Below are 27,059 nucleotides of genomic sequence, written 5' to 3' on the forward strand. Positions count from 1 at the left end.
GTATCCTAAATAAGCATAGCTGTGCTTGTCTGGGCAGCTTACTGCTCTCATATTTTAATATTTCTTGCCAGATAATCTCCCAGAATGTGGCCTGTTCCTGAGAACATTTAGGACATTTAGATGAGTCAGCAACACCTATAGTGAAGGCCTTCAGAGGTGACACCACTAATCTATGTGCTATATGTAAATGTTGATCCTTTAAGTAGCAGAAATGATTTTGGTAGTTTATAAGAAAACTTTCACTGAGGTCTTCTATTATCCCAGGACAAGCAGGATGCTAGTCCTCACATATGAGTGACGTCACTGAACGGAGCCCAGGCGGGAAAACTTTCTGTCAAAGTTTCTAGAAACTTTTGACTGGCTCAGTGAGGCCACTGAGCATGCCCAGCATGCTATGATATTCTCTGCCACAGGTGTCTCTCTTCAGTCTTCGTTTTTCCGCGCTGCGGTTAGCATCGCGGGTCCGGAGCCGTTGAATGTCTTTCTCAACGTTTCACTCGACTTAATAGTCTTAAACTTGATATTCTCTCTCACAGAAAATCTCTCGGGGTCTTTCCTTACCGGCCGGTAAGTATCCCAGTCTTAAATTTTCTGTTTTGAGGAGTAAAAATTTTCTCCTCAGTCGAATCGACGGCCGTCGATCGTTACAAAAATGTCAACAGGATTCAAAAAATGCCCTGTTTGTGCCAGAAAAATGTCACTTACAGACCCACACACCGAATGTGTGTTGTGTCTGGGTAAAAAACATGATGTATAAAATTGTCCAAAATGGGCGGAGATGACGCCAAAAACCCAGAAAACCAGGCTCGAAAAAATGGAGCATTTATTCAGCCTGCAACTCATACCTTTTCCATCGCAGTCATCGAAGTCATCTCCGGCTGGAGCGACTAAGCGCATAGTACTTTAAAATCCTCGCCCGGGACCGTCGGGGGATCATTCGTCCCCTTCATCGTCCTCGACGTCGACAAAATCCGCCGAAAAATCGAAGTCGAAACATCAACACCGACATCGAAGCCCCTCGTTGTCTGACTCTGCTTCCCAGGAAGCCTCGACAGCGAAGCGGGCTAAACATCAGGACATATCGGAGTTTTCAACGCCTCGGCCTACCTCAACTCCATTGCCGGAGACAGATCCAACACAAGGTACGTCTCAGGAACTTGTGGTTCAGCCTAAGCCACCGCCCTCACCCGCTCTGCTCCCAACGGTTGTGCGGCCGGAATTGTCAGATTTAATCCGACAAGCGATTTCACAGGCTCTGAAGGATCAACTTTCAGTACCGACTTCTCTGTCGATGCCGATGCTTACTACATCGATGCCGGCAAACTTTCCGATGCCGGTGGTAACACCGATGCCGGGGTCCTTCTTGACTCCGACGGTACAGAGGGAATCGACGTCGACACCAAAGATTATTACGTCATCGACGTCGATATACGCACAAATCCCATCTCTTTCATCGATACCGATGACATCGATGATACCGCCATCGACAGTATCGACACCGAGAAGACCAGCTTCGACAACGACATCGAGGCCACCTATCATTTCATTGATACCAATAGTACCAGATGATAGTGACCCTCAGGAATTAACACTTTTTCAACGTCTTCTACAAAAATATCATAATGTCATTGACACAACTCCTCAGAAAACCACAGAAAACATCCCTCCAATGATTTCCATCGATGAACCTTTACCTGGACCATCGGGTGTTTCCAAAAATTTAAGAAAAACCCCAAGAACTCCCTATCAAGAACCAGATGAAGAAGATTCTTGGGATGATCAAAGGTCAAACACCTCTTCTGAGGAGTTCATGTCCGAACCCTCACCTCCTCAATCAAGAAAAAGATCCCCACCAGAGGACTTATCCTTTTCCAGTTTTGTCCAAGACATGGCAGACACAATCCCTTTCAAGCTTTCATCAGAAGAAGATTCAAGGCAACATACACTAGAGGTCCTGCAGTTCGTGGACCCACCAAACAGGTTCTGGCAATCCCTATCCATGAGGTGCTTTTAGACCTACAGCACCGAGTATGGGAGCACCCATGCACGGTTCCAGCAGTTAATAAACGTGTGGACACTACCTACCTAGTGCAGCAAGCACCAGGTTTTCAAAAAACACAGTTACCACATCAATCTGTGGTAGTAGAATCTGCCCAGAAAAAATCCAAGAGGGTACGTCCACACTCCTCAGCTCCTCCATGGAAGGATCATCGCTTTCTAGACTCCCTTGGCAGAAAGGTGTACCAAGGTGCACTTCTATCTTCCAGAATCTCCGCCTATCAACTGTGTATGACACAGTATCAAAGGGATCTCTGGAAGCAAATGGAACAATTTACAAATTCTCTCCCAGAGCAATTCCAAGAATCTGCACAAGCCATCATTACCAAGGGCCTGGAGGCTGGGAAACATGAGGTAAGGGCTGCTTATGACAATTTTGACACAGCCTCAAGAACAGCAGCAGCTGGCATTACAGCATGAAGATGGGCCTGGTTGAAAGCATCAGATCTCAGGCCTGAAGTACAGGAGAAGCTTGTGGACTTGCCATGTCTTGGAGATGATTTGTTTGGGGAAAAAGTACAGGACGCTGTCCAACAACTTAAGGATCACACAGAGACTTTAAGACAGCTGTCCCAATTACCACAAGAACCAACAACTCAAGCCCCTAGGCGTCTTCCTCGTCGAGAACCTAGGCGACCATACTACAGACCAAGAAGGTACTACAATCAGCCTACAAGAGCTAGACCTTCTAGGCCTACTCAGCGCTCTCAATCCAGGCAACCAAGAACAGCCCATACTCAGCCTCCTCCACAGACTGGTCCAGCTATGGGTTTTTGAACAACATTCCAGAGAACAGGCCCTCCCTCCTAAACCCCAAACAACACATACCAGTGGGAGGAAGAATTTCATATTTCCACTCAAATTGGGAAAAGATAACAACAGACCAATGGGTACTTTCCATTGTAGCTCATGGCTACAAACTAAATTTTCTCTCAATTCCTCCAGAATTCCCACCAACTTCCTACCCACAACAAAATTCTCAAATAATTCAATTACAAATAGAATTATCCACCCTCCTGAAAGCCAGGGCTATTCAACCAGTGCCCAGGTCACAGCAGGGCAGGGGATTCTACTCCAGATATTTCCTCATTCCAAAGAAAACTGGAGGCCTACGTTCCATCCTCAACCTCAGAAATCTCAACAAATTTCTAAAGAAAGAAAAGTTCAGGATGGTTTCCCTAGGCATAATGCTCCCACTTCTTCAAGCAGGAGATTGGCTCTGTTCTCTGGATCTTTAAGATGCTTACGCCCATATACCAATATACCCTCCTCATCGCAAGTATCTGCGCTTCATGGTGGGCCTTCAACATTTCCAATACAGAGTGCTGCCATTTGGACTAGCTTCTGCTCCCAGAGTGTTCACCAAATGTCTGGCAGTAATAACAGCACACATACACAAAGAAGGTGTACATGTTTTCCCATATCTGGACGATTGGCTCATCAGAAGCCAATCTCAACAAGGGGCAATACAGTCTCTCAACCGAACAATTGCTGTACTACACTCCATTGGATTTCTCATCAATTATCCAAAATCACATCTAACTCCAACCCATCTGCTACAATTCATAGGAGCAGATTTGAACACCAGCCTCTCGAAGGCTTTTCTACCAGAAGATCGAGCAAACACACTTTCCCTACTGGCAAACTCGATTCACTCCAAGAAACAAGCAACAGCTCATCAGTTTCTGACATTACTAGGCCACATGGCATCCACAGTTCATGTCACTCCTATGGCACGATTGGCCATGAGATTAACCCAATGGTCTTTAAGATCACAATGGATACAAGCCATTCAACCACTGCATTCTCCAATTCAAGTAACCCACCAACTACGTTCTTCTCTACTATGGTGGGTGAACAAGGACAATTTGTGCAAGGGCCTACCCTTTCAACAACCAGTCCCACAAATAACTGTGACTACAGATGCATCCACCTTGGGTTGGGGAGCTCACATAGGGAATCTCCAAACACAAGGAACATGGACAAAGCTTGAAGCAACATTTCAAATCAATTTCCTGGAACTTCGAACTATACGTTATGCTCTGCATGCCTTCAAGGACTGCCTTAAAAACAAGACTGTGCTGATCCAAAAAGACAACACAGTAGCCATGTGGTACATCAACAAACAAGGAGGGACAGGCTCGAACCTCCTTTGTCAAGAGGCAGCTCAGATATGGGGTTGGGCCTTGAACAACTCCATGTTTCTCAAGGCCACTTATCTGGCAGGCATTCACAAAATTCACAAAATTTTCTCCTCAGTCGAATCGACGGCCGTCGATCGTTACAAAAATGTTAACAGGATTCAAAAAATGCCCTGTTTGTGCCAGAAAAATGTCACTTACAGACCCACACACCGAATGTGTGTTGTGTCTGGGTGAAAAACATGATGTACAAAATTGTCCAAAATGTGCGGACAGACTCAATCGTCAATTCCAACCACATGAATGGTCCCTAGATCCCACAGTAGTGACCAGGATATTTCAACGTTGGGGACAACCAACAGTAGACCTCTTTGCATCACATCTGAATCACAAAGTGGACAACTACTGTTTCCTATACAAACTGAACAACAGGCCAGCCAAGGACGCATTTGCTCGCCCTTGGACCTCAGGCCTACTCTACGTGTATCCTCCAATACCGCTCATAACCAAAACTCTAGTGAAGCTACAACAGGACAAGGGGGCTATGATACTCATAGCCCCATATTGGCCTCGACAAGTATGGTTTCCTACACTTCTAGACCTCTCAGTCAGGGATCCCATTCGACTGGGAGTAGCTCCCACTCTCATAACTCAGGATCAGGGTCGGTTGCACCATCCCAACCTCCAATCCCTATCCCTGACAGCTTGGATGTTGAAAGCTTGATCTTACAACCACTCAATCTTTCATCCAACATATACTAAGTTCTTATAGCTTCACGTAAACCTTCCACAAGGAAGAACTATGTTTCCAAATGGAAAAGATACACTTTGTGGTGCAAGCAAAACAACATCAATCCTTTCACTTGCCCTACAAAGTCTTTACTAGAGTACTTGTACCATCTTTCAGAATCTGGTCTACAGACTTCATCTGTAAGAGTACATTTAAGTGCAATTTCAGCTTACCATAATCAGGTAGCAGATGCACCTATCTCTACACAACCTCTTGTCAGCACGTTTATGAGAGGCTTAATTCACCTCAAACCACCAATTAGACACCCTGTCACACAATGGGATCTAAATTTGGTTCTAACCAGACTCATGCGTTCTCCTTTTGAACCCATAGATTCCAGTGATCTAAAATTTCTTACATGGAAGACTATCTTCCTCATAGCCATTACATCAGCTAGAAGGGTTAGTGAGTTACAAGCACTTGTCACATATGAACCCTACACTAAGTTCTTACATGACAGAGTGGTTCGCCGTACTCATCCTAAATTCCTTCCGAAGATAGTTACGGAATTCCACTTAAACCAATCTATAGTTTTACCCACATTCTTTCCAAGGCCTCACTCTCACCAAGGAGAGAGAGCCTTACACACCTTAGATTGCAAGCGTACTCTGTCTTTTTACTTAAACCGCACTGCAATCCACAGGAAATCCAATCAACTCTTTGTTTCCTATGACCCAAACAAACCGGGCAGGGCAGTGGGTAAGCATACTCTATCCAACTGGCTAGCAGATTGTATACAGTTTTGTTACGAACAAGCAGGCCTTCCTCTCCAAGGGCGAGTAAAAGCACATGCAATAAGAGCAATGTCAACTTCAGTTGCACACTATCGTTCAGTGCCAATACTTGACATATGTAAAGCAGCAACATGGAGTTCACTTCACACTTTTGCAGCTCATTACTGTTTGGACAAGCAAGGAAGACAAGATTCATCTTATGGACAATCTGTCTTAAAGAACTTGTTTCCAGCTTAAACCCAACTCCTTCTACATCCACTGTTATGTGATCCTCAGCTGACTCATTTCAACAACAACATTCCACTACAAAATGACTCAGCCTCTAGCTTGCTAATCACCCATATGTGAGGACTAGCATCCTGCTTGTCCTGGGATAAAGCAAAATTGCTTACCTTGTAATAGGTGTTATCCCAGGACAGCAGGATGTAGTCCTCACAGAACCCACCCGCCACCCCGCGGAGTTGGGCCTTCTACCTTTATTATTCTTTTTGCTAACGCTTTTGCTACATACGAGACTGAAGAGAGACACCTGTGGCAGAGAATATCATAGCATGCTGGGCATGCTCAGTGGCCTCACTGGGCCAGTCAAAAGTTTCTACAAACTTTGACAGAAAGTTTTCCCGCCTGGGCTCCGTTCAGTGACGTCACCCATATGTGAGGACTACATCCTGCTGTCCTGGGATAACACCTATTACAAGGTAAGCAATTTTGCTTTTTCACATTGAGATCAGGTTCCCATTTGTTCACCACTCCAGTTAACACCTTAAAATCTGCATGGTTCCTGTAAGAATTTATATAGATTGGACAATCTATATGACCTTCATCGGTATATTTGCAATAAGTTCTGAGATGATTTGGAAGTTAAAGGGCCCAACATTTTTTGTATGATTTTTCTGAAAGAACTTGCCAATTGGTGATAGGTCAGAAAATCAGACATTTTAAAACCCAAATGTTCTTGGCAGTGAGTGAACTCATACATAGCATTCATATGAAGGTTTACAAAAAATGTTATAGTATCTATCTTATTCCTTTCCAATTCTTTAAACCATTTATTCTGTTGTCCTGATGCAAAATCTAAATTACAACAAGTTCCCATCCATAATGATATTTTCCAAGGAAGAGATATATAACTGTGTAAAAACATCCATGCCACCCGCATACTTTGAACCAGTACATTTGTGAGAATCTATTTGGAGAGATGTTCAACCTGTGTATGTAGAATATATCTGATATCAATAGATTTACCATCAGCTGTTCCAACTGGATAAGAACATAAGAACATGCCATACTGGATCAGACCAAGGGTCCATCAAGCCCAGCTTCCTGTTTCCAAAAGTGGCCATTCCAGGCCATAAGAACCTGGCAAGTACCCAAAAACTAAGTCTATTCCATGTTACTGTTGCTAGTAATAGGGATGTGAATCGTTTTAGGACGATTAAAAATATCGTCCGATAATTTTAATATCATCTTAAACCGTTATGGAACACAATACAATAGAGATTCTAACGATTTATCGTTATAAATCGTTAGAATCGTGAGCCGGCACACTAAAACCCCCTAAAACCCACCCCCGACCCTTTAAATTAAATCCCCCACCCTCCCGAACCCCCCCCAAATGAGTTAAATAACCTGCGGTTCCAGCGGCGGTCCGGAACGGCAGCGGTCCGGAACGGGCTCCTGCTCCTGAATCTTGTTGTCTTCAGCCGGCGCCATTTTCCAAAATGGCGCCGAAAAATGGCGGCGGCCATAGACGAACACGATTGGATGGCAGGAGGTCCTTCTGGACCCCCGCTGGACTTTTGGCAAGTCTCGTGGGGGTCAGGAGGCCCCCCACAAGCTGGGCAAAAGTTCCTGGAGGTCCAGCGGGGGTCAGGGAGCGATTTCCCGCCGCGAATCGTTTTCGTACGGAAAATGTCGCCGGCAGGAGATCGACTGCAGGAGGTCGTTCAGCGAGGCGCCAGAACCCTCGCTGAACGACCTCCTGCAGTCGATCTCCTGCCGGCGCCATTTTCCGTACGAAAACGATTCGCGGCGGGAAATCGCTCCCTGACCCCCGCTGGACCTCCAGGAACTTTTGCCCAGCTTGTGGGGGGCCTCCTGACCCCCACGAGACTTGCCAAAAGTCCAGCGGGGGTCCGGAAGGACCTCCTGCCGTCCAATCGTGTTCGTCTATGGCCGCCGCCATTTTTCGGCGCCATTTTGGAAAATGGCGCCGGCTGAAGACAACAAGATTCAGGAGCAGGAGCCCGTTCTGGACCGCTGCCGTTCCGGACCGCCGCTGGACCCGCAGGTTATTTAACTCATTTGGGGGGGGTTCGGGAGGGTGGGGGATTTAATTTAAAGGGTCGGGGGTGGGTTTTAGGGGGTTTTAATGTGCCGGTTTTGCGATTTTTAGATTTTTAGATTTTTCACGATTTTTCACGATTTTTCACGATATTTTACCCCCCCCCAAACGGCAACAATACGATTCCCTCCCCCTCCCAGCCGAAATCGATCGTTAAGACGATCGAGGACACGATTCACATCCCTAGCTAGTAATAGCAGTGGTCCAAGTCCAAGAACTTATCCAATCCTTTTTTAAACACAGCTATACTAACTGTACTAACCACATCCTCTGGCAACAAATTCCAGAGTTTAATTGAGCGTTGAGTGAAAAAGAACTTTCTCTGATTAGTTTTAAATGTGCCACATGCTAACTTCATGGAGTGCCCCCTAGTCTTTCTATTATATGAAAGAGTAAATAACCGATTCACATCTACCCATTCTAGACCTCTCATGATTTTAAACACCTCTATCATATCCCCCCTCAGCTGTCTCTCCTCCAAGCTGAAAAGTCCTAATCTCTAGTCCTTCCTCACAGGGGAGCTGTTCCATTCCCCTTATCATTTTGGTAGCCCTTCTCTGTATCTTCTCCATCACAATTATATCTTTTTTGAGATGCGGCGACCAAAATTGTACAGAGTATTCAAGGTGCAGCCTCACCATGGAGCGATATAGAGGCATTATGACATTTTCCGTTTTATTCACCATTCCCTTTCTAATAAGTCCCATCATTCTGTTTGCTTTTTTGACTGCTGCAGCACACTGAACTGACAATTTCAATGTGTTTTCCACTATGATGCCTAGATCTCTTTCTTGGGTGGTAGCTCCTAATATGGAACTAACATTGCGTAACTATAGCATGGGTTATTTTTCCCTATATGCATCACCTTGCACTTATCCACATTAAATTTCATCTGCCATTTGGATGCCCAATTTTCCAGTCTCACAAGGTCTTCCTGCAATTTATCACAATCTGCTTGTGATTTAACTACTCTGAACAATTTTGTGTTATCTGCAAATTTGATTATCTCACTCGTCGTATTTCTTTCCAGATCATTTATAAATATATTGAAAAGTAAGGGTCCCAATACAGATCCCTGAGGAACTCCACTGCCCACTCCCTTCCACTGAGAAAATTGACCATTTAATCCTACTCTTTGTTTCCTGTCCTTTCACCAGTTTGTAATCCACGAAAGGACATCGCCTCCTATCCTATGACTTTTTAGTTTTCTTAGAAGCCTCTCATAAGGGACTTTGTCAAATGCCTTCTGAAAATCCAAATACACTACATCTACCAGTTCACCTTTATCCGCACGTTTATTAACCCCTTCAGAAAAATGAAGCAGATTTGTTAGGCAAGACTTCCCTTGGGTAAATCCATGTTGAATGTGTTCCATTAAACCATGTCTTTCTATATGCTCTACGATTTTGATCTTGAGAATAGTTTCCACTATTTTTCCCGGTACTGAAGTCAGGCTCACTGGTCTATAGTTACCCGGATAGCCCCTGGAGCCTTTTTTAAATATTGGGGTTACATTGGCCACCCTCCAGTCTTCAGGTACAATGGATGATTTTAATGATAGGTTACACATTTTAACAAATAGATCAGAAATTTCATTTTTTGAGTTACTTCAGAACCCTAGGATGCATACCATCCGGTCCAGGTGATTTGCTACTCTTTAGTTTGTCAATCTGTCCTACTACATCTTCCAGGTTCACAGTGATTTCGTTCAGTTTGTCTGACTTATCACCCCTGAAAACCATCTCCGGAACTGATATCTCACCAACATCCTCATTAGTAAACACGGAAGCAAAGAATTCATTTAGTCTTTCTGCAATGGCCTTATCTTCCCTAAGAGCCCCTTTAACCTCTCGGTCATCTAATGGTCCAACCGACTCCCTCATAGGTTTCTTGCTTTGGATATATTTAAAAAAGTTTTCATTATGAGTTTTTGCCTCTATAGCCAACTTCATTTCAAATTCTCTCTTCGCCTGTCCTTTCAATATTTTACACGTAACTTGTCAATGCTTATGTTTTATCCTATTTTCTTCAGATGGATCCTTCTTCCAATTTTTGAAGGATGTTTTCTTGGCTAATATAGCCTCTTGCACCTCACCTTTTAACCATGACGGTAAACGTTTTGCCTTCCTTCCACCTTTCTTAATGTGTGGAATACATATTGGCTGCGCCTCTAGGATTGTATTTTTAAACAATGTCCATGCCTGTTGAACACTTTTAACCTTTGCAGCTGCACATTTCAGTTTATTTCTAACTATTTTCCTCATTTTATCAAAGTTTCCTTTTGAAAGTTTAGTGTTGGAGCTGCAGATTTACTTATTGTCCCCCTTCTAGTTATTAGTTTTAATTTGTTCATGTTATGATCACTGTGGCCAAGTGGCCCCACCATCGTTACCTCTCTCACCAAATCCTGCGTTCCACTAAGAATTAAATCTAAAATAGCTCCCTCTCTTGTTGGTTCCTGAACCAATTGCTCCATGAAGCAGTCATTTATTACATCCAGGAACTTTATGTCTCTAGCAAGTCCTGATGTTACATTTACCCAGTCAATATTGGGGTAATTGAAATCTTTGTATAGAAAGACGTGGTATTTGATAGTTTTAAACAATCACAACGCTATATAAATCTTTTTGTCAATGTTTACAATGTATATTTAAGGACCATCATACCACCCCCAGTGCTTACAAGTTATACTTGCACTTTCTGCACTTTCACAGGGTCATGTTTAATCAATTGGTCCAAATGACATCAATGTTCGATTTTTTCATTTTTTGCTGTATAATAAAAAAGGCAACTTTCCTTATTTCCTGGTTATCGGGGTTGTTTATCCCGGGGCTGTCGGAGGACGCGCGCGTTTCGCCAAAGCTGCTTCAGAGACATCCGATTCAGGCTCTCCAGATCCAGCACTTCCCCTCGCTTAACGGGGTATCTAAACAGCATTTATTTCATACAAAATGCTGCGGGTCCATACATTTTTCGGACGCCGACGCCTTCTCCCTGCTCAGAAATTTCAACCCCGATAACCAGGAAATAAGGAAAGTTGCCTTTTTTATTATACAGCAAAAAATGAAAAAATCGAACATTGATGTCATTTGGACCAATTGATTAAACATGACCCTGTGAAAGTGCAGAAAGTGCAAGTATAACTTGTAAGCACTGGGGGTGGTATGATGGTTCTTAAATATACATTGTAAACATTGACAAAAAGATTTATATAGCATTGTGATTGTTTAAAACTATCAAATACCACGTCTTTCTATACAAAGTTATTTCAATCGTGGGATTGTTCATTAAGAGAATCTTTGTGTTTGGTAATTGAAATTTCCCATTATTATTGCACTGCCAAATTGGTTAGCTTCCCTGATTTCACTTAGCATTTCATCATCTGTCTGACCATTTTGTCCAAGTTTACGGTAGGATACTCTTATCACTATGGGGTAGATCTTTAAAAAATACGCGATCGCGTACTTTTGTTCGCGCACCAGGCGCGAACAAAAGTACGCTGGATTTTATAAGGTACGCGTGTAGCCGCGTGTATCTTATAAAATCCGGGGTCGGCGCGCGCAAGGTGGTGCACATTTGTGCAACCTGCGTGCGCCTAGCCCTGCGCGCGCTGCCTGTTTCCTCCGAGGCCACTCCGATTTCGGAGCGGCCTCGGAGGGAACTTTCCTTCGCCCTCCCCCCACCCTCCCCTCCCTTCCCCTCCCTAACCCACCCCCCCCTGCCCTATCTAAACCCCCCCTACCTTTGTCGGCAAAGTTATGCCTGCTTTCAGCAGGCATAACTTTGCACGAGCCGGCCGGCAGCCCCGCTCCGTCCTCCGGTTCCGGGGGCTGGTCCAGAGGCCTCAACCACGCCCCCGGGCCGGCGCCACACCCCGGGCCTGCCCCCGAAATGCTGCGGCCCGCCCCGAAACACCGCGTCGTTTCGGGAACGCCCCCGGACACGCCCCCTCTTGCCCCTTTTTGAAAGCCCTGGGACATACGCGCGCCGGTGGCCTATGGAAAATAGGCGTGCCGGCGCACATAAATCCGGAAGGATTTATGCACGCAGAGCTTTTAAAATCCGCCCCTATACTCTTACCCAACACACATGGGATTTCTACCCATATAGATTCTACTGAGTGTTTAGTCTCTTGATGATCTTTATCCTGTTGGACTCTATACCCTTCCGGACATAAAGTGCCACACCCCCACCAAGTTGATCCTCCCTATCATTACGATATAATTTGTACCTTATATAGCTCTGTCCCATTGGTTGTCCTCCTTCCACCAAGTCTCTGTGATGCCAATTATGTCAATCTCATCATTTGCTAACTCTCCCATCTTACTTCTTAGACTTCTGGCATTGGCATAGAGACATTTCAAAGTTTGTTTTTTGTTTGTATTAACCTGCTTTTCAGTTGTTAGGGATATTTCCGGATGTGGCAAGAGCCACTCAGGCAAGAAGAAAATACTTCTTGTCTTTAAAACATCGTGTAATTGCTATTGGTGCTACATTTTTTCTAAAGTTTCCATGTTTATGTTTAGTAAATTATAGAGGTAAAAAATGTGGTTTTGTTGACCCAACACATTTGGAAACTTTTCTATCAGATAAAAGTCAGGCCCAGGCTGAGGCATTTAAGGATGATGGTGCGTAAAATTGTATAACTCCTTCTATTTTTATTGTATTAGTTATATGTATTTAAAGATTTTTTGAAAAGTCTCCCCCTATTATGGAATATGTAACAACGGAATGATGTGATAATAATATACTTCCTATATTAATTACTTTGTTGAATTACATATTTACTTGTTTTCATGATGTAAATCATTGATAAAAAAACTTAATAAAGATTAAATAAAAAAAAAAAAATGGCGCCGATGGCCCTTTGCCCTTACCATGTGACAGGGAAGCCGTGCTATTGGCCGGCCCCTGTCACATGGTAGGAGCACTGGATGGCCGGACATGGCCTGCAGCCGATAACAAAAAAATCGGCACAGCCGATAACAAAAAACAAAAAAAAAATTGAGCTGGACGATAAAAATTTTAAGATTTTGAATCGGAACTGGAACCGATCAGATTCCGGTTCCGATTCACATCTCTAGTGTCCACCTTATCTAGGCATAGCCTGTGCTGGTAACTCCGGTAGTGGTCCGCAGCGCGGGGTAAGCCGGAAGCGATGGTAAGGCAGCAGAAGCCAGAATGGTCCTGGTAGTGGCCCGCAAGAGGGGTATGCCAAGGACCTGAGCCACAAAGTTAGAGAGGTGCTTCGTATTCACACCGAGGGTAGATGAAGATGGTAATCAGGCACTGAAGAGATCCCGGAACTAGCACAGCAGGAGGATCCGAGGTGGATACTGAAACTTCTCTGTAATGAGAGCAAGAGAGAGAGAATGGCTCTCCGAGGAGCGAATAGCCTAGAGTTTGGAAGGCCCCCGAGGAGCGGGTACCCAGGTCACTCTGTGAGACAATGGAACAAGTCCCAGGAGGTCAGAATAGCAGGAACGGAATCCTTGCTAACTCGTATTGCCAGAAGTCAGCTGGGCTTAATTATGGTAAGCGTGTGACGTCATGTGGTGGGGACGCCCCCGAGGTTCCCGCCAAGACACGTTCAAGAATGGGGCAGGCACGCGCATGCTTGCTCTACGTAACCCCGGATAAAAGATGGCTGCCGGGAGCGCCCATGCTGTCCCAGGCACACCATGAGGGTCAGTGTGTAGAAGCAGAGGCCGCCATCCTCCCGAGATTTGGAGATCAACATAGAAAGGAGGTGAGCAGCAAACATCCGTGATAGGGCTCCATCCTGATGATGTCACCCATATTTATTTATTTATTTTTAATTTTTATATACCGACATTCTTGTATAATATATAAATCATACCGGTTTACATTAAAACAGGAGATGCAGGAAAAAAAGTTACCTTTGTCAAATACATTTAACATTAATAACAATGAAAATTGTTAACAAGGGATAACAACTATGAAAAAAGAGAAAGGTAAACAAAAATGGAAGAAACAGAAGTTAAAAAGAAAAAAAACGAAAAAAGGTAGCACCAAGGGTTACATGAAGGGGTGCACAAAGGGGAGTGCCCCTTTGTCGCACCCCTTTGGCGCATGACGCCAGTTGGAATGGCGCCGTTTACCGGCTCGACGCTGGGCTGGATGACATCACAAGGGGGCGGGTCTTATGCTCACTGTTTTTCTTCATAGCGATCTCCACTCACATTTTAAAGCTGATTTTTTTCTTTTTTTTTTTTTGAGCTTTTCTCTTCAGTGAAGCATCTCAAAAGTGAGCACTAACATCCTGCTGTCCTGGGAGAACACCTGTTACAAGTAAGCAAGTTTGCTTTGCAGCGGCAGCCCAGGAACGATGGTGACAAGAAGCGGCACAGAAGGATTTCGGACGGAGGATAGACAATTTTGGTGACAGTGGGATTCCCAATCTATGACCGGGGAGTGCTGTTGCAACCAAGGAAGTCCAAGTTCAATGGGGTGTATGGCCTTCCCCATTACTTGGAAGGTGATGTCCTCCTGGGGTAAGAGTCCTGTCTTTAAGCATTCAGGAAGCGTCATCTTGGTGATTTGTCCAAGGAAGGGGTCCCCCAAGATAGAGGAGATTTTCAGGGGGTTCTGTTGGGCTACAGGCTTTCCATAATAAAATTTCCCCCAGCACCGGAGTCCACGAGGGCCAATGTCTGGAACTCCTAGTTGCCTGCCAGGAGGGATAATGGGAGTACGAGTAAAACCTAGGGTCACCTCCACGATGGACCCTAGGTTTGGGAGTTTCCCAGCCTCTTGTGGCATTGGCCTAGGAAGTGCCCCTTGCCAGCACAATAGAGGCACAGACCAAAAGCTCACCATCGTTGCCTCTCTTCTGTGGTTAACTAACTGCATAGGCTCCTTGGGGTGCATAGAGGCCAAGCTGTCATGGAGATAGGGCGAGAGAAGGCCAGAGCCAAGGTGACAGACCGGCACAAAGAACAAATCTCTTGGGATGTCTGTTGAAAGCGGCTGTCCACTCAGCCTGCCAGGTCGATCAAGTCGTCAAGGGATTCTGGGAGATCCCTGGCTGCTAGCTCATCTTTGATGTGAGTTGAGAGTTTCTCCAAGAAGATTCTTTTGAGGCCATGTCCACGGGGCGAGGTACACGGCCTTGGAGGGGGATGAGTAGGGCTGGCTGTGGAGCGTGGCAGCCAGCCGGCGCAACACAAAGAGCCCTGCATTAAGACGTCTGGCTCTCTCATCCAGCTGCCAGCGCACCAACATTCATCTAATAGCTGCTAAATTATTGGAAGAGGTATGGGCACTATCCACCAAGTGAGTGTGCAGCAAAACCCACCTGCAACATGTTGCTCCAGCCCCGGAACTGCTGCCTGCCCCTACCTCAGCCAGGTCCCATCAGTGTGCCATCAGAGAGAGGAAGGAGTATGAGGCATTTGTCGATGTCCAGATGTTGATAGTGAAATGTACACTACTCCTTTGTGCCTTCACCAGCAGCACCTGCAGGCAACTACGGCAATGCTTGTACAAACTGGGGATGACCTTTCTGCTGAAAGAGGTCCTGGAAGGCACTTTATAGTTTGGCGATTACAGCTGCAGCAAACACCTGAAACCCACATTGTCCACTGCCTGCAGGGGCTGATCATCTAAAGCAATCATTTCACCAATAGTCCTAGTCACCACTTTGGATGCCGCCTGCCTCTTTTCCTGTGACAGTGCCACCAAACACCACCCCATTTTCTCCATTGTGGGCTGTCGCTTCTTAGGTATAGTTGGGGACTGCTTCAGATGGCCTGCCACCTGACTGGTGAAGTCTTGGAAGCAGCTTGAGGAACACTCATCCCCCTTTTCAAATAGAATCCTCTGGCTTGCAGAAGGGGCCCCCTGCCTACTGCTACTATTTAGGGATGTAAATTGGCACCGGACTCGTTTCCGGTATCGAGTTCGGGTAAAAACTGCAGGAAATCTTCATTCCCATGATTCTTACCCGTTTTAATCGGCTGTGTCGTGCCGAAAAAAAAAAACCCACCCTGACCCTTTAAATTTAATTCTTACGCATCCCCCACCCTCCTGTCCCCGTCCCCAAAAGCATTTTTAAAGTACCTGGTGGTCCAGCGGGGGTCCCGGGAGGGATCTCCTGTTCTTGGGCTGCTGGCTACCACTAATCAAAATGGTGCCGATGGCCCTTTGCCCTTACCATGTGACAGGGTATCCATGCCATTGGCCGGCCCCTGTCACATGGTAGGAGCAATGGACGGCCGGCACCATCTTAGAAAATGGCGCGGGCCATCCAGGGACCCCCGAATTCTATATTTTCAATCGTCAGAAAAACGATTCACATCCCTACTACTATTATCCCCAGGTACATATTGAAGAGGCCCACTTGCCTCCCCCGGCTGATGTCCTTTGCATAATAGTTACAACGCACAAAGCATTGGTCCTCCTTGATTTGAAAATGGCTCCAGATCACAAATTTTTGTTTGTGATCCCTTGCCTCTAGCTGCATCCTTGGGGGTGGATGATGGTGGCACTGAAGTGGCGGTAGAGACAGATGGAGTCTGAAAAACTGGGGCAGAGGATTCACTCATCCTTTGTTCCTATACCGTCAGTGTGGCCTGCTCTCCCTCACCAATATCAGCTCCTGCCTCTCTCTCCTCCATCACTGAAGTGGAGACTAAAACAGTACTCATTAATCATCCTAATTCAGGGTCTGTAGCTAACAACTCTCCCATCTCTGATTCAGGAAATCCTTTAAAGGGAGATTGTTCAAACTCTGGTTAAGATGAAAAGGATGGCATAACTGCTTTTGCTGCTTTTGCACTGCTAACACACACACTCACTCACGTCTCTCCCTCTTCCATATACACATGCCCACTCACTTTCACACCCATGCTCACTTGCACTCAGCTGTCTCCTACTCACCTACATACATAATACACAATCACTCACTCTCACAGACATGCTCATTCATTCTCTCTCCCCCCATTTCAAAACACACTAGTAGCAGCAGTCTCTAACTTGGGCCTCTGGAGCAGCAGCAGCCTCTTCCTTCTCCTCCTGTGCTGCGGAAGTGGACGCTGCCTGTTTCTTACTCCTCGTTTGATGCACGGGCAGGAAATCACAATGTTGGTTGGCCAAGGCAAATAGGATGGGGCAGGCAAGTGGCTGGATACAGGAAACAGGCTGTGCAGGAGCAGGTGGTTTCACGAGGAAACGAAGTTAAGAGTTAAAAAGGTCGGAAGGTGGTAGAAATCACTGTTGAGTGATTTCTACCACCTTCAGCCGTGCAAAACCAATGACATTCCTTTCTTCTTTCCGGGTCCAAGCAGATTGGTTTTGCTGCAGCACCTGGAGATTTCCAGTATTAGCCTGGAGACCAAGTAATTCTTTTAGAATTCCAGAGTCTCCAGGCCAAATCCAGAGAGTTCCCAGGTATGCCCATCACTGCTCAGGGGGAGGCAGAAAATTGAAGCTCAGAGCACATTCTTCAGCTCTTGGTGGAGGCCGTGTGTCCTTTAGTTATCAAAGGGGAATAGAACTTAGATTGTATTGATTGGTATTTCAGATGCATTGCTGCTGCCAGTGACTTTCACATGCTTCCAGCCACGATAAAATTATTTTTAACAGTTTATGCTCTAGGAAGGTTGATAGTGAAAATAGTTTCTCACAGGACAAGCAGGATGGTAGTCCTCACAAATGGGTGACATCGAGGATGGAGCCCTGTACGGAAAACTTTTCTGTCAAAGTTTCAACAAGCTTTGACTGGCACTAGCACACTGGGTGCACTGAGCATGCCCAGCCTGCAATTATCCCTGTGAGCCACAGGTGTCTCCCTCAGTCTTCTTTTTTCCGCTCTGCAGTCAGCATAGCGGTTGGAGCTCTGTGAGGATTTTTTTAACTAATTACCTCATGGAAACACTTAACTTTTCACTTCAAAAAACACTTTTCCCTGCACAGGTCTCCCTCCGCGTACCTTTTTACGACGCTCGGTGAGTACTAATTCTTATTTTTCGGTCGGTTTCTGTCACTATCTTAAGGCTGTTAACTGACTGAAGCCTTCCCTTCCCCCATTTTTCAGTTAGCTTTAAACAGCTTGCGAGTATCTCTGTGACACTCTGCTTGCTTATGCTAGTGGGGTAGGGATTTTTTCCTTAACTTTAGGACCTCTGTAGCTTCAAGTCCTTCGTTCCCTGGTACCCTCACGCAGTCGATACCCTATCGCTACACCGGGACCCTCCTAAACCGCCCTGGGCTTTTATATGTCATCAGCGCCCCTCCCCCCACGGTGCCCTGATGCCTTTATCCATGTTTTTTGCTTTTCAGTGCTACCAGGCTTTTTCCTCCTACGCACTGTTTTTTTCCTTGGGCTTCCTCGGTGCCGTCCCTACCCGGATGCATGCCATTGACGCACACGCTGTTAGTCACTGCCATGCATACTTGGGTCGCCGCCACCGCTGCCCGAGACACTTTTTAACGATCCCAGGGTCACTTCATCGATGCCACCCCCCCTTTTGGGGATGCCATCGATGCCCCATCCTCCCCACCGATGTCCAGCCCTTTTCCATCGGTGGGCATCGGTGCCACATCGATTCGTCGGTGGGCATCGATGCCGGATGGTCCCCATCGGTGGACATCGGTGCCGGATGGTCCCCATCGATGGACATCGGTGCCGGATGGCTTGTCCGTCGATGGCATTGGTGCCGGATGGCCGTCCGTCGATGGCATCGGTGCCAGGTCCTTTTGCATCGATGGACACCGATGCCCAGGTGTTTCATCCATGGGCATCTATGTTAGAATGCATCCATCGAGGGCAGTCGATGCCAGGCTGCTCCCATCGGTGAAATTCGATGCCCAGGTGGGTCCCATCGGTGGGTATCCATGCCGGCTCGATTCCGTGGATGTGCGTTGATGCCAATGCCAGCCTTATGGCTGGCATCGATGCCCATGCCGATTCCAGGACTGGCGTTGATGCCGGGATGGAATTCATCGACTGGTAGATCCATGCCATCGATTCCATACGTGTCCATATCGATGCCACCGACACACGTGTCTGGGGCACCGATGCCATGTACACTTGGAAATCTGAGTCTGTCCAAATCGATACCGTCAACGTCTGTGGCCCTATAGTTGATGCCCGTGGCCATGCCACAAACGGCATAAATGCCCGCCTCCATGCATCGATGCCCTCGACACCTCCGTTTTCCTTCGGTGTCCTTGACGCCCTATTGATTCGACTTCGACTCAGTCGATGCCGGTATCTTTTTCAATAACGGCAATGTTTTTCGATTATTCGATTCCACATCGTTTCAAAGATACCTATGCCACTGCTGTCAGTGCCCGTCACTGTCATCATTCTCCTGGCCAGTCATCGACGATTTTTCATACCCATTTTGATGATATCCTCGAAGCCCCTTAGGTTGCCTTCAATATCGTCAATACCGACATAGCACCGCCACATAATACCCTCGCCTCCTCACATTGCTCCACGCTTTGGGTTCTTTTTTAAGCCCTGTATTAGCTTAAGACACTCCATTGTGTCAGGAGCAGAGCAGGCGTGCTGACAGTTCGTCATCGATCGCCTTCCAGGACGACGAGGGCTTCCATCTCGGCACTGGGGAAAGACCGGGCCGAGCACCGTGGCACCCATCATCGCCGACATCGTGATCGTCCGCCGCTGACGCCATCCAGCACATCGGTGCCATCCTTCTCCAGGCTGGACAACGCTCGGGCAGAGCGACATCACCACTGCCATCAGCACTGTTCCTACAGTTTTGGCAGTCCTTGGTGATCCAGAACTTCCGGATCCAGGTCCGACAGCTTCTGCATTGGCGTCACGACACATCGAGCCGCTGTGACGAGGGAAGGGAACATGAGTTCCGTTAGGGCTCCTCTGTTCCTGGCGTGCCCCACCATCAAGTGGTGTGGGACTATGGCCATCTGTTACACTTAGCAGTCTAAACGCCACTCACGCCTGGCCTGTCTCCTCTGTACCTGTGCCACCATACCGGGTTTCAGAGCGAGATGGACGTTTACGTCCCCGGCCTTACCCTCGAGGACTCCGGAGACCGTCGGAGTCAACAATCTTCACCGGCTCGTCTTGCGGCAATCCACATCGGATGGTAAGTACCCGCTTCGGCGGCATTCCCATAGAGTTGTGTTCTCCCATTCGGACCGTGGTTCGAAAAGTTCTGGGTCATGTGCCTTTTAGAACTGTATTAGTGTCACATATCGCTATGTTAGCTATGTTAGCCACAATATCAGGAGAACCCCTCTACTTGGGATTGCAGCAGGGCTTCTTCTCTTGTCAGTAACAAGTCCCTGTGCCGACCAATGCTCTGACTCTTGGTTCCCTCCCAACCAAGGTCCAGCTGCATTGGCTGATCTGCTAAACATGAGATTCAGCAACCATTGCCCCATGTACAAGTCCACCTTGAGGCCTGGCCACAGGTCTCAGTGTCTCCTTGTACAGCATACAGAAATGCGGGTACCACTTACCGCTCACACACCTGCAGGAGCCTACATGATATCCTCCATTGGGACACCTCCTGGTCTCCCATCTGGTCAGATATCAGAGCGGCCACCCCACCTTGTACCAAAGTCCCGGTACACTCCCCCAGGCGCTACGAAGTGCAGAGGGGAGAAGGGAGGGGGGTTGGGGAGTTTTAATTGCACTATTCTTTCTTTTAACAGAAAATAGTTACTCTCCGCACATCCTGGACCTAAGAAAATCCAACTTTCTTTAGACGTCACAGGTACAATGGTATCTTTGGTTACCATCACTCCATACTGCAGTAAGTACATTATTTTAATGTTTCTATGTGCTTTATGGTGAGTCAACATTACAACCCCAAGCTCTGCCGCTGGCACCAGCTTCGGTAAGTGAACTGTCTCTTGCATCACTGTTGGTGAATGCTGTTTTCTCTGCGGAGTGTAACATCATTCACTTTCCTTGCATAGACTACTGCTAACCACTTTCAGTACATGCAAGGAGCTCTCACTTTTTTCAGGACTCACTATACATTTACTAACTGGGATTACTGTCACTGCCATAAATCCCTTCTGTAACACTTCTGGACACCACAGTCTTAAGACCCTCTTGTCCAGCATGCGCACAGACATTCTGATACATTGTTATATGTCCCTGCGCATATTTTCCATAACCTCAGCCTTTCAACTTTTCATGGTTGGGCTATGGGGTTTCTTCCCACTATGCATTTTTCTCATAATTCAAAACTGCTATGGGTTATATTCAGTGACATTCTATACTCAATGGACCTAAGTGGTTTCATTGCTTTCGTCCCTGATTCTTATCCCAGTTCGAACTAGGACCTAGTCTCCTTCGACTCATGCTCGCAATTCCTTAGGGTTATAAAGTTTCTCCTGAAAGCTGTCAACCCATTATGCATCTATTGCACTCCAGCATAGTTTCTCATAAACTTCCTGGACGTTGCACCCATGAGTTATGCCCTTATGCCTTCCAATACTGCTTTTGCAACAATTCTTTGTGCATACAGACAGACAGCATAGGGACAATGTGCTTTCCAACTCATAAGCACGCATTACCTCTTAGCTGCTCTGCTAGACAGCTGCGCAGCTCTACCCTTGGCCCTTGTTCACTTCATGCGTCCTTGGGCCACATATCTAAGAGATTTAATGAACGCTCTATCAGACCTTCTCCACGTAGGTTCTATCCTCTCGAATGGTCTCAATTACATGTGTACAGGGCAAATCTTTTAACGCTGAGTTTAACTAAACTTTCCTCGGCATCTGCATCATTCCATACGATGCACAGGTTCTGCTCCCTGCACATGTTTCCTATGCGTTCCCTTAGATGCCTTTTCTTCCATCAAAGGCCTCTTCAATATATCTCTTCTGCTGCCTCTCGTAGCCAGCATTCTTCTAATGTTGAACTGGGATGGGTTTCAGTATTCTTTTCCCCACTCCCTGACTGAGATCAGTATGCTTTCCCATACTTCTCAATCCATCATATCAGTAACCTTTTATTCTCTCACCAGTCAGTCCCAAATCATAGACTTACTGATGTTCTTAGGTTCTGGTAGCGTCACAAAACCTTCTAAACATAAATCTTGCCGTTTAATATGGCAGGCTTTACCTCCTGACGCTAAAAAAAAAAAAAAAAAAAAGAGGTATTACCCCTTTTACTTTTCCACCATTTTTTCTTACTCCCTCGGATTCTGTTCTCCAGACATCCTCCACATAGATACACCTTTCTCTTAGGAGGTGTATCGTTTTGGGAGTTGGGTTCCCGTTTTCGGTAATCCTCTCTGAGTCGGCTTACCATGGATTATCCACTGATCAAGCCGCCTCTATTTCTCTAATCACGGAATGAACATATATATTCTCCTTATAAGTCTCATACATTCTACGTTTGAGCCTTTCCATTCCTCTCTTCCACAGTTTGGCAAGGGAACTTCTTTCCCTCTTAATGTCATTCCTGCCAGCAGGGTCCGTGAGTTATGCACTCTTTCCATACTCACCTGACTCCGTTCCTCTGCCACTGAGTAGTTCTACGCATTCAACTTTCTATCCTTTTCAGGTAGATGTTGTATCTCCTTTCCTCAGGAAATACTCTATTAATTTTTCCTAACCTCTCTCTCTCGCCCTAGGGAGAGACTGGGTTTTCCACATTCCTGGACAGTAATGCTGCGCTTACATTCTATCTACATTGCACTGCATTCCATGTGAATTCCACTTGACTCTTTCCTTCATGCAAGGGTCAAGCTGCTACTTCCAGTGGCCACACAGACCTAATCCTTCTGATTAAGTGGTCTATATTTCCTTTCCTACCAACAAGCAGACATTTCACTACAACACTGTGGGTATCCACATACTGTTGTGTCCGTCTTAGCCTTAACAGCTTCCCTTTGGTTACTGCTGCTTGTACTTTTTTATCAGGTTGCAGCCTGGAGTCCTCTCCATACCTTCGCAGCCTATTATTGCTTACATTTGACTAGCCGGCATGCTCCATGTTTGGCCAGTCCGCCTACTCTTACTTTTTTCAATTCACTACCCAACATCCTTCCACGAACCCATTATGGTGTTGCGGATGCCCTCCGTTCCCATTTCCACCTCAGTCGTTACGCCTTTGCGCATCTGCGGTGTATCTGGTGCATTCCCGGGCATCCTCAGCTCGGTACTCACCCATTTGTGAGGACTACCATCCTGCTTGTCCTGTGAGAAAGCAAATGTTGCTTACCTGATGTAACAGGTGTTCTCACAGGACAGCAGGATGTTAGTCCTCACGAAACCCGCCCGCCACCCCGCGGAGTTGGGTCTGTATACTTTTATTTTAGTTTCGCTTGCGCTTTTAGCTATAAGATGAGACTGAGGGAGACACCTGTGGCTCACAGGGATAATTGCAGGCTGGGCATGCTCAGTGCACCCAGTGTGCTAGTGTCAGTCAAAGCTTGTTGAAACTTTGACAGAAAAGTTTTCCGTACAGGGCTCCATCCTCGATGTCACCCATTTGTGAGGACTAACATCCTGCTGTCCTGTGAGAACACCTGTTACATCAGGTAAGCAACATTTGCTTTCTCTGGGTAATTTTTAAGTTACCCAAACAAACCTCAAAATGTACATTTCCTATTCTACTGATGGGTAAAATTTTATTTGAGAAACTTTTTATCTGGGTAACTTTTATAACATATAAAAAAAAAAAGGCAGAGTGGTCATTTTTCAAAATGGAGAAAGGTCATTGTTGGAGTGCCACAGGGAAACCTGTACTGGAACCTGTGTTGTTTATCATATTCATAAAAGATATGGAAAAGGGAATAAGTAATCAAATTTGCAGATGACACAATTATTCAAAGTTGTTAAAATGAGAGCAGATTATGAGGAACTGAAGAAGGACCCTGTGAGACTAGGAGACTGGGCATCTGAATAATAGATGAAAGTTAATGTGGAAAAGTGAAAAGTGTTACACGTAAGAAAACATAATCCCAAATGCAGGTATACAATGCTGGGTTCCATATTAGGAGTCACCAAGCAGGAAAAGGAACTTGAAGTCTTTGCAGACAATACATTTAAATTCTCAGCAGTCTGTATCCGCAGTTAAAAACAAATAGAATGTTAGGAATTATCCAGAAAAGAGTGAATAATAAAACTAAAAATATCATATTGCCTCTGTAATAATCCATGATGTGATTGCACTTTGACTATTATTTGCAGTCCTGGTTTCCCCATCTAAAAAAAAATGATATAGCTGAACTAGAAAAGGAGCAGGGAGGAACAACAAAAGTGACAAAAGGGATGGAATGGCTACACAAGTTAGCGCTTTTCAGTTTGGAAAAGAGATAGCTAAGAGGGGACACTACAGAAGTTTATAAAATCATGGTTGAGTGTGGAATGGGTAAATGATAGTTATTTACCCTTTCAAATAATTCTACAACAAATCATAATTCTCTTTGACTCAATGCACAATCAAGCTGTGGAATCTGTTGCTGAAGAATATAACCTCTCTCGGGTGCGCAATACATTAAAGAAATGAGCTGCTGCGTTAAAAAGCAGACGCTAGGGGAAATTGTACATTCCTAGTGCCACCTTGGCAACAGATGCTTGGGAGAGGTGGCTATAAGTGCAGGTTAGGAAAATGGACGCTTAATATGAACGTTTGTTTTCTTCTGCTACCAGCACAATATACTCACACAAGATACATGATATGGATCGTATATATTTTGCACCCTGAAATTTTTTTTCCTGGTCAAGTCTTTTTTTTTTGTTCGTTTTCATACAGCTTTCTGTGGTTCTTCCTTCTCAGTATTGCGATGATAATTTGTAGAAGGAACCACAGAAAGCATGTTTATTGATTTTTGTTGAGCTCTTAAGCGTGGCATGACTTAATGCCAGCCCCAAGGCTGGTGCTAATTTTCCACAATAAACAGGGTGAGTTGGGCATGTGTTCATTTTTTGCATCCTGAGGTAATGGCTAATAGCTTACATGTGGTGAGTGCTATTAGCTACGCGCTCAATTGGACGTGCATTATGGAGGTGCTAATCCCATTATTGCATTGGGCATTAGCTTAGCGTTTCCAAAATGCATGTCAAATAGAGAGTTAACCAGTGCACTGACCTGAGCGCCGTCAGCCTGATTGTGACTAGCACAGTGGGATTTAAAAAGGGTTTGGATAAGTTCCTGGAGGAAAAGTCCATAAAACATTATTAGCCAGGTAGACTAGGGAAAGACATCACTGTTCCTGGGACTACCAAGAAATAGTTCTACTTTTTGGGATTTACTGGATATTTGTGACCTGGGCTGGCCACTGTGGGAGACAGGCTTATGTTCCTATATTCATGAAAACGTGCTTTTTTTTTTTCAGTAAAGTAACCCTCCGTCGATCCAGTGGATTTGATGATAGTGGTGATATTGTATGGCATTTAGCCCTTTCCCTCCTCCTGGCATGGCTTATTGTTGGAGTATCATTGTTTAGAGGAATAAAAACTTCTGGAAAGGTACCTAGGAAACAAAAAGCACAGATCCAACTTGTCTGATGATTTCATTCTAAAAGAAAATGTGTCTTCATATATTGTATATACTTTCTAAATATTTGAATGAATCTGCATTCATTGCTGCAGTTCTTATATAAAGATACAATACAAATATAAAATATATAAAGTTTTAATCTGTTAAAAGTTAGAAATATATTTATCCCAGGACAAGCAGGATGCTAGTCCTCACACATGGGTGACGTCACTGACGGAGCCCTAAAGCGGGAAAGCTTTCTGTCAAAGTTTCTAGAAACTTTTGACTGGCCCTGTGAGGGCACTGAGCATGCCCAGCATGCTATGATATTCTCTGCCACAGGTGTCTCTCTTCAGGCTTCATCTTTCCGTGCTGCAGTTCGCATCGCGGTGTAGGAGCCATTGAGAACTTCTCAATACTTTTGTCACTTAAAAGTCATATATTCTCAGATATTCTCTCTCACAATTCTCTCAAGGGGTCTTTCTTTACCGGCTGGTGAGTACCTCGGTCTCAATTTTATTCTCCTTAGGAGAAAATTTTTTCCTCACAAATTCCCGTTTTGCCTCGATGGCTGTCGATCGCCTTATGGCTACCGGTTTTAAAAAATGTCCGAAATGCGCCCGTAAGATGTCGCTTACCGATCCGCATCTCGAGTGCGTAATATCTCTCGGAGAAAATCACGACGTAAAAAATTGCCCGCAATGTGCCGAGATGACGCCGAAAACAAGAAGGTCTCGACTGGAAAAAATGGAACATTTGTTCCATCTTCAGTTAATACCATCGCCTTCGACCTCATCAAAATCGTCTCCGGCCGGAGCGACAAAGCGCTTGCTGCTTAAAAAATCCACCCCGGGACCGGAGGGGGATCACTCATCGTCCTCGTCCACATCGACGAAATCTGTTGACCCGCAAAAGTCGAAACATAGGCATCGACATCGAAGGTCATCGACGACTGAATCCACGTCCCAGGATCCGTCGACGGCAAAGCGGCCACGCTCAGAGGAAACCTCGGTGACTGGGCCTCATCCTCCGATCTCGACACCTGATCCCCTGCAGGGCCCTGCAGCGGATCCAACGCTTCAGCCTTCGCCACCGCTTAAACTGCTCTGGTACCATCAGTTGTAACGCCGGAATTGTCTAATATCATCAGACAAGCGATATCACAGGCTTTGAGGGAACAGCTAATTCCGACGGGCTCGTCGATGCCGATGCTCCCAGCATCGATGCCGGCAACTTTGCTGATGCCGGTGGGACCACCGATGCCGGTGTCCGCAGTGACACCGAGAACACTAGAGGAATCGACGTCGACACCAAGAATAATAACCACGTCGACGTCGATATATACACAATTGCCATCGACTACTCCCGTGTCGATGCCTATGCTGCCGCCAACGAAAAGGCCACTCTCGACATCAACGTCGAGACCAACTTCAGTTCCATCGAGGCCAACACCGATAGAAGACACTGAAGTTCATGACCTACCATCCTTACAACGTCTGCTTCAAAGGTACCAAGATGTCATAGACACTTTACC

At 45.8% G+C, this 27,059-nt stretch overlaps 1 protein-coding gene across 3 annotated transcripts in view; it reads left to right on the plus strand.

Annotated features, from left to right (window-relative positions):
• Positions 1 to 27,059, plus strand: part of LOC115094054 (sodium- and chloride-dependent neutral and basic amino acid transporter B(0+)-like) — a 556,325-nt gene that overhangs the window by 150,370 nt on the left and 378,896 nt on the right. For all 3 annotated transcript variants that reach the window (XM_029606707.1, XM_029606706.1, XM_029606708.1), the window contains exon 6: positions 25,383 to 25,515. In XM_029606707.1, coding sequence (XP_029462567.1) covers positions 25,383 to 25,515 — 133 coding nt within the window. The remainder of the gene's footprint in view (positions 1 to 25,382; positions 25,516 to 27,059) is intronic.

This window comes from Rhinatrema bivittatum, chromosome 6 (assembly GCF_901001135.1).
Source record: "Rhinatrema bivittatum chromosome 6, aRhiBiv1.1, whole genome shotgun sequence".
NCBI lineage: Eukaryota > Metazoa > Chordata > Amphibia > Gymnophiona > Rhinatrematidae > Rhinatrema > Rhinatrema bivittatum.